The sequence below is a fragment of the Symsagittifera roscoffensis genome, chromosome 1 (genome assembly GCF_963678635.1).
Source record: "Symsagittifera roscoffensis chromosome 1, txSymRosc1.1, whole genome shotgun sequence".
Lineage (NCBI taxonomy): Eukaryota > Metazoa > Xenacoelomorpha > Acoela > Convolutidae > Symsagittifera > Symsagittifera roscoffensis.
Window position 1 is genome coordinate 30,353,483 of NC_087062.1, and position 8,342 is coordinate 30,361,824.

The 8,342-nt window shown below is 35.0% G+C and overlaps 1 protein-coding gene across 1 annotated transcript; it reads right to left on the bottom strand.

Moving 5' to 3' along the window:
* Positions 1 to 2,486: 2,486 nt before the first annotated feature.
* LOC134842531 (glycosyltransferase 25 family member-like) lies at positions 2,487 to 7,006 on the bottom strand. The gene is made up of 6 exons (XM_063858917.1): positions 6,558 to 7,006; positions 6,210 to 6,322; positions 5,880 to 5,954; positions 3,529 to 3,720; positions 3,019 to 3,215; positions 2,487 to 2,705 (listed from the first exon to the last, which is right to left on the bottom strand). The coding sequence occupies exons 1-6, from the start codon at positions 6,630 to 6,632 to the stop codon at positions 2,542 to 2,544; spliced, it is 816 nt and encodes a 271-aa protein (XP_063714987.1). The 5' UTR covers positions 6,633 to 7,006; the 3' UTR covers positions 2,487 to 2,541.
* Between the last annotated feature and the right edge of the window lie 1,336 nt (positions 7,007 to 8,342).

Below are 8,342 nucleotides of genomic sequence, written 5' to 3' on the forward strand. Positions count from 1 at the left end.
ATAATCTGTTTCAGAAAACCCTCCTATATTTCAGATCTGAAATGAGTTGTGAAATGTTAAAATAAGGCTTGGATACTTTATGAATGGATTATTTCCGATCTAATTTCAGTTCTGAAGTTTGTTTTTCATGAATGATTCTGATACAGCTTTTGCAAAAAATTGCAAATTCAGTCGTTTGCTCAAAATGCATACAATTTGGTTTTTCATGGTTATTTCAGGTCTAAACGCTTGAAATTCATATCTAAGATCTGGAATAACGAATTTAAGATCTGAGAATTAACATAAGAAATAAAGCAAAAAATGCAATTCAGATCTTGTGTAGAAAATCAACTAGGCAGCCCCATTTCACTATATCCGCCCCTGTGAATGACAATCACTTCGTTCTTTTATCCTTACACAAAACAAAAAAAACTTAACCAAGTCTGATATTGTAAAAATTCAATAAACATTAAATTTCAAAAAACTGGGTTAAAAATTCATATAAGAAAAAGATTCATCGGATTTGATAACACCTGCTTTTTGCAAGCGAAAACTTTTCATTTATTTATTTAAATGGACATCCGTGCCTGAGACTCTGAATATTACGTGTGTCTTACCACTTTTGCTCTGCACTGATGTGAAATTCAAAATGCTCGGAAGTTTTTTTCTCAAAGCACAGGAGTTTTCGTTGCAGCTTGAGGCACGATTGAATCATATAACTATCAAGCATTACATACTCACGATTATTTATATTTCTTACCATTGAAAATACAGTCAAACAAACACACAGGCTAACAAGCAAATTTCTGCGATGTAACAAAACTCTTTTGCCAGAAACGTCCACTCTGTTTTCTTATATTGAAAATTGGCTTTTCAAGTGACATTTACATTTTAGATATTCAATTACTGATTTGCAAAAAAAAATAATTTGACGAGAATAAAAATGTAGCCTAACCGAAATTCGAACCTCAACATCACACTTCATTATTTCATCGATTTGCTGTCAAAAATGAGAAGATTGGCCCTCAATATCAGCAAGTGCTGAGCCAAAACATCGCACAATCTCAGCTATTTTGAGAATATCCAAATACGCATACGCGAGATGCATCACAAATAATTAACACAGATCGGCTAAGCTGCGCTTCACAAACACCTGCGAAAACACGACTAAAAAGAAGCTCTATCAAGTGGAATACGAAAAAGTAGAAAAAGCCTCGAATTAGCAAAACCTCGGCAACGAGAAGCATTCGAATCTGCGAAACACTGCAATTAAAAGATTTTGAGTCTCACGCACTATCAACTCAGCCACGCAAGCTTAACAACCGACAAACACTGGTCACGAAAAAAGCAGCTACATATGCTAATAAATTGCCCATGCGATTCAACAAAAGTGGCACCAAATAAAAATAGACTCAATTTTGCAAGTAATTATGGGGAATATAACAAACTGAAGGCATCTACACTAACTTTGAATGTAAGAAATCGCAAAGCATAGAGCCACATTATTTATAAATTATGCATTTCAAAAAATTGCGCGATTTTGAGTTCGAAAATTTCTGTTAACTTATTACTATTCGAATGTCAAAGCACATGCTATCAAAAATCTTTAAAGGTGTCCCACCATTATTGGATTATTGGAGTACCGCACTATAAAGATGCCGCACCAAAATTTGCGACTTGGTTTGGAGAAAAAGAAGGTTTGTACTAAAACACTCGCTTCGCATTGTAATGATCTGAGTACTGCACATCCACTCTGTTTTTAGACCCCTGAAAAACTGGCTTTACAGTGAAAAACTTAGCTGCGCAAATAAACTGAGCTTATGAAACTTAAGAAGCAGCAATTAATTACTTAATAAACATAGCCAATTGACAGTTGGAAAAGATTAACGAACGCAAGGAAACTGAAAAAAAACACCGACTTGTTTTTTTAATCTTCAAATTTTGAATTTCGAAGAAAAAAATAGAGGGCTTTAAACTCTCTGAATTTGCAGCACAATTTATGATGCGCACTTTTTCTTTTTAAATTAACCCAATTTGAGAAAACTGGATCAATAGGTAAAACTTTTACTTCGCTGGGAAATCTAATAATTGATTTCCATTTTCGCAATTAGAAGACAATCGCGTTTTCGTGACCTTAACAAATTTGCTGTTCAATAGTGGAGTTTGCCTTCCTTTTAACTATAGAAATGCACTGAATTTTAAAAAAAAATCTTAAGTCAAACCGCGCGAAAAATCAAAATTGAGCGTGAACAAATTTTAGACTTTTTCCTAAAAAAAAAAACAAAACAAAATTCAACTGCGTTCGTTACTCTTAAAAAATCAGCAAGACCTATATAAGAGCACTCACTAGGTTCATTACTCTTAAAAAAGCCTGAGCCCTGATTTTTTTCTTGTGTTTGCCCCAATTGAAGCAATGTAAGCTTTTGCTCTACAGACAATCTTCACGACAAGTTTAAAACATTGAATCATTGAAGAATGAATTTCAATCAAAATTACAAATTTTTCTGTGATAAGTGAACTTTTATTGAAATTATAAGGCGAACAGAATAGAACACAGCTAAACTATGTTTCATGAATGATGTCTGACAACTCCGTGTCGCTGACATAGCTCGAATTATCCGAGGGGTACCATCTGGGTTCTGCTAACAAGTTCGTCGCAGAGTAAGCTTTCAAAAGTACACTCTCCAACTCTGTTTCTGAGAGACGCTCACTCCAAGAATCAAATTCTGCATCCAATTTCACCAATTTAACTTAAGATTTCATGAATTCCTATTCGCGTAATTAAATTGCAGCATAAAACAAAACTAATTGAAACCTTTCAAAAAATACTTAAACATCGGTCTTCAAACTCTCACACTATCATTTTGGAAATTCGTGAGTTGAGGTGTTTTAAATTACATTTGGATCAATAATTGACTTACCCAATAAAAAGATCCAACAAATCAAACATCCTGTTAATTGACGCCAGCTTATCACAAGTCTTATTAACTCTTATTATTGTTGGTTACAAGTAAAAGGATTACGAAGTTAAATTTATGCCTGGATTCTGATCAAACATCATGGGAATGTACTCGTCCACTGGAATCATCTGGCTCAGCACCTTCGTGTTCAGGAGTTTCTTGGCGCCTTCTGCAGTCAACATGTAGGCCACTGTCCAGTAGGAGTAGCCTGGTCTGGACAGAAGTTTACAGTCATCACACGCAAGATCGTCTGCTTGTGGCTTCCGTCCCAGATACCTAAAAATAAGAGACACTGTGAAGCTTACTGAAAAATAATCTTCAACGCTGCTCTACCCGAAAACATCGAAAGTTAAATGGTGAATTTTTGTACTTCCCATATGCCTGAAACAAAGTGAAACGTACTGGAAAACCAATGTTTTATGTAACATGTACTTAATTGAAATTACAATGCATGCGACGGGCACCCAAGAGCATAGCTCATTCGGCATACACGCATTACAAAAATATTACAGATGTCTGACCCATAACAACAGACAGATAACATATTATCTATGGGAAACTACGGGGTATGGTCATGGTAACCACTTACAACAGCTCCCCTCCCTTCTCCTCGAATTCCTCAATGACTGCGTTGAGAAGCTTTTCGAGGTTCTCCTTTCCTCCTCGGTTGAATTTGACGTCGTCCTCCACAATAAGAGTGAGTGGGATATTACTGTTGGATATTTCAGTCCACACTGAGTGGTGACTAAGGAAACACGCAACCTCGCCCATCTTCATCGGCCTGAACAGAATATGTAATTTCATATTTCAACAACAGATTTTGGGTATGTTCGCTCAAACAAAGCAGACACCTTAGCACTACAGGTTTTCTATTTCCACGATTCATTTCTCCGTTCATGACCAAAAACACTTACAATCAGCATGCAAGCAATACGGACAGTTTTCACCAAATCATGTAATAAAACGCTCAAAAAGTAAGCTAAAAATTTTATTTAAAATAGATTGATTAATAAATTACAATCTGTTGCGCCACGAATAGTTGAAAACTGAGTAGACATACAGCAAATATCAATTTAAAGGCTGTTTTTCCCCTAAAGACTCAAAAGACAGAAAAAAAATTAATTCCAATTTTTACTTTGAATGCATAGCTGAAGGAAGAAAATAGCGCATGCAGCACAATTAGTATGACAGAAGAGTTAGCAATCCAAGTGAAGGGATAATCAAATAGATAAAGAATGACATGACCTTTACAGAAGGTTAGATCTCACTCACGTGCTCTAGTTCTGCATAAATATGGGTGGCACTAAAATGGGGCGAAGGAGCTGAAACGTCATTCGTGATTACTTTTGAATAATTAATTTCATATGCGTACATTATTCACTAATTTTTTACACAGAGGCGAAGCTGCGCTTCGCAAACACTTGCGAGAACACGACCAAAAAGCAGCTATCAAGTGAAATAAGAAAAAAGTAGGAATAAGCCTCTTATTAGCAAAAACTCGTCTACATGTCGGATTCAAATCTGCGACCAAGCAAATTTGAGTCTCACGCAGTAACCACTCAGCCACGGAAGATTGCAATCCCCAAAAACTAGCCACCAATAACGCAGCTACATATGCTAATCAATTGCCAATTCGATGCAGCAAAAGTAGCACCAAATACAAAAAGACACAATTTTGCATGTAATAAATTGGAAAGCATAAAGCCAAATTATGTCTAAATTATGCATTTCAAAAAAAATTGCGAGATACCCTGAGTTTTAAAATTTCTGACAACGAGCTTTTTATTATTGTACTGCTGTTTGAAACAAATAAATTTTTACGGTTCATTTGATGAATTAAAAATGCATCAGCTGTGTTAACTTTTTACTTTTCAAATGTCAAAGCACATATGACATTATACTGCTACCGCATCCTTCCGCTTCAAAAATGCAACCAAAAGTAGCACTTGCACTTTTATTTGCAATTAAGGTTTAAAAAAGTTCGCACGAATACACTTTGCTACGTAAGTGCCATGAGGAAACTGGTGTATACGACTTCGACACTTTATTCACCAAAAATCAGTTTGAAAATATGCTTTTATTTGAAAGATCGATGACCCTTGATCCATCGATTGCCAAACCAAACAAACCATTCAACAAACTACTTAAAAATAGCCAACAGACAGTTGGAAAAATGTAAGTAAACAGGGAAACGAAAAAAAGCCGATTGAAAAAAATATATCACGTTGAAGCTCTTTGAGTTTCGAATACTGTTTATGATTGGCACTTTTTTGCAAAGTTTGGTACTTGAAACAAGTAAAACAAAAGAACGAAAAAAATCAAACCGCGAAAAATCAAAAAATCATCAAGACCTACTTAAGTTAAAATCACTTCGTTCTTTTAAACTTAATAAGCTTTTAGCTATCTGCTCAACACCGCAAAAAGAGAGCCGTGCAAAAAAGAGTTCTATAAAACTGACATGCATATTACCTTTTGGTGGCGTCCCTCATGATGGAGGGACCGAATGATGGAAAATCGAGTATTGAAAAATCTAAAAGAAATCACAAAAATCTCCAAGAAACCTAATAAATCCAGGCCATCAAAATTAATAATGACTGATTAGAAAATAAGTAGATACATGAATTATCAAATATTGCGAAATCTAAGTCGGGTATTGTGGAAAAAAAAATTTAAAACCGATTTTAGAAGATGAAAAGAAAATTACTGCATATCTGCACGAATTGTCCAGCAAAGCTTTGCCGTGCTGCTATAACTCACTTTCTGTTAAAAATGACTTCGTTTTCGTGCAAGTGAATTAGCCGATAGGAACTCCCCACTATTCTGATTGGTTAAAGTTTTCCACCGTTCGGTCCCTCCATCATGAGTATACACCAATAGTGCGGTTTAATAGTGCGGTTTAACACAAATCATGAAAATGTATCAACTAAATGACTAGCATACCTTTTGTGATATGGGTCCAGGTATCCTTCCATCACTTTCACTCCATTTTCAACCAGCACGTCCTTATTTAGTTCCCTAAATCCACCAAAATGAAACAACAAATTTTGCTAAAAACGGGAAGCCATCTCATTTGAGTTTTTATGAAGACAATGTCAGATATCAAACACTAACTTCATAATTTCACTCAAAATTGAAAATTCCATGCCAAATATGCTATCCTTCTGGCAGGGTAGAGTAAAATCCAGACAGATTGACCGATCATGCAAATCCAGACAGATTGACCGATCATGCAAAACAGATTGACCGATCATTAAAGTATGTTTGACTTGCCTGGCATCTACCGCCTTCAGTCTGTGGTGAGTCATATTCGGGAAGACAGAATTGAGTTCTTGATCCACCTCCACTCGCCTTTCTCCTCTCCTATCCAGATTTATGAAGAAAATCTAGACAAAAAAAGAAGACGCTCTAATTTGGCAGATGTGTTTAAGGCAATAACAACTTCATTTTCTCAGTTTTTTTTAACCAAAACTTTTGATTTCTGACATTAGCAACTTTGACTACGCTTTTAAGGCAATGCCAAACTTTCAGGGTATCACTAACTGTATTCAACTCTCATCTAAAAAAAAGCAGACCGATTAATATAATAATGCTATACAACATTACGATTTTGAATCTTACCTCAAATTTCTGAGAAGCGCAGAAAACAGCCTCTATTAGGATATAAAAGATAGAAATAAGAATGAAAGTCTTCATTATTCTACACTGAAAAGAAACAACCAGATACAACTTACAGAATCAAAAGTATGTGCTATTCTGAAAACAACTAATAACCAAATGGTAAGTTGCTCTTAGGAAAACAAACAGGACTTGTTCTTTACTTAAACACCCCTTTCCCACTCGTACATGTTTGTTAAACCTTTGAGAAAACACCATTATGCAATATTTACAAATCAGGCTGAAAATCTGTCAGTGCCAAAGACTGCATCTTTTAAAGCTCCTTAGTGCAAACACAAGCAAAAAACCGCAAATTGGAGCTCTACAATCGTCAAAGAAGAAAAAACGCGATAGATACGTCGGATTCATACCTCTGTCCCAAGAGTTGCTCGAATTACACACATAGTCTTTGCGCTTTGCCTTTAAATACTTTCACGCATAAATTATTCTTAGACCTTAGGCAGAAAAAAATGCTTTATTTCCGAATTCGTTCCAATTAATTAAGAAAACGTTAGTCCAGGATTCACGGTTTTTGCATGTTTTTACAAAATTTAGAACATCGAAGAAACTAACAAAAAAACGCACTTTTGTATTTGTGTTAACTATGGATGGTAACATCAACATAATTTTTTCCAGATTTTGATTGACTCCGAAAAATCTTCTCAGCCCTCCGATCAACTCAAGTAGCCTCAAGCTAAACTGATAACCAAAAACTCATTCACATTTTTAGACAAAAAGAATTTACCTTTCTTTTTGTCTAAAATTTAACAGTTCTTTTTGTCTTAAATTTAACAGCTCGGAATCAAACTGAAAAGACTTTAAAGGGAAAATTATTTGGACCCCTGCAAGCTTTTTCGGGCTGGCTGAAATCTCGCACGAAGCACCAAACCATAAACTTTCAACATGAAGTGGTTGGAACAAATATAGCCAACATACTAGGTGCAAAGTGTCGATGCACTCAAGGAGACAAAAAAGTATTCACTATTTGAAAAATTTTCAGCTTTGACAACACATCAGAAAAACAATGACGGCATATCAGGTTTGGGTTAAGTAGAAACTGGTACTGTTAGTTACTGGTAAAATTAATTCGACAATTATTTAAAGAAAAACTGCTCTGAATTTTTGGCCATTCAGAAAAACTTCAGAGAAAGCTATTCCGAGTAATTTAGAAAAAATTCTGCTATTCTACTTTAAACTACGAGTCCTTTTTTGTTTTTATTTTAGGAGGTTTGAATTTAGCAGATTTGTTCTTTTAACCTCAAAAAATACAAATTTCCATTTTTAAAAATCAATTTGATCTACTTATTTGCAACTGCGGTCGGAATATTCTCTGCTACTTGCACAGCAGCAGGCTACTCTTTTTGTTCTTTAAAGCTTGATTATGTATGAATGATGCAATGAGAACTCTTCTTCTTGAATGTCTTCAGATCAAAAAAAATCCAGAAGTTATTAAATTGAACTATAATTGACAAAACAAATGGTAAAATACATGTCACGATAGGTCATTATCACGATCAAAAAAAAAGCTTAATCAAAGTTAGAAACAATTCATATGGGCAAAAATTAAAGTCACACTGTCGATTGGACTTTCCATGATACCAGCGAATCCAGTTTGAATTTCACTTAGCAAAGTATTCGCTCTAAATACATCAGAAAAATCCAAGGACGTGAAACCAGTAACCAAGAAAGCAGGAATAGGCATTGCGAGAAGGAATACATCTTTAAATAAAGAAGAAAACTAGTTTTTAG

Bases quoted from the DNA above. Each gene is read 5' to 3' on its own strand.
- LOC134842531 (XM_063858917.1), bottom strand. From the start codon at position 6,632: ATGAAGACTTTCATTCTTATTTCTATCTTTTATATCCTAATAGAGGCT. The intron at 5,955-6,209 runs GCAAGTCAAACA...TGGTGGATTTAG, and splicing joins CTGAAGGCGGTAGATGCCAG to GGAACTAAATAAGGACGTGC. The intron at 2,706-3,018 runs GCATAAATTTAA...AATTGGATGCAG, and splicing joins GATGTTTGATCAGAATCCAG to AATTTGATTCTTGGAGTGAG.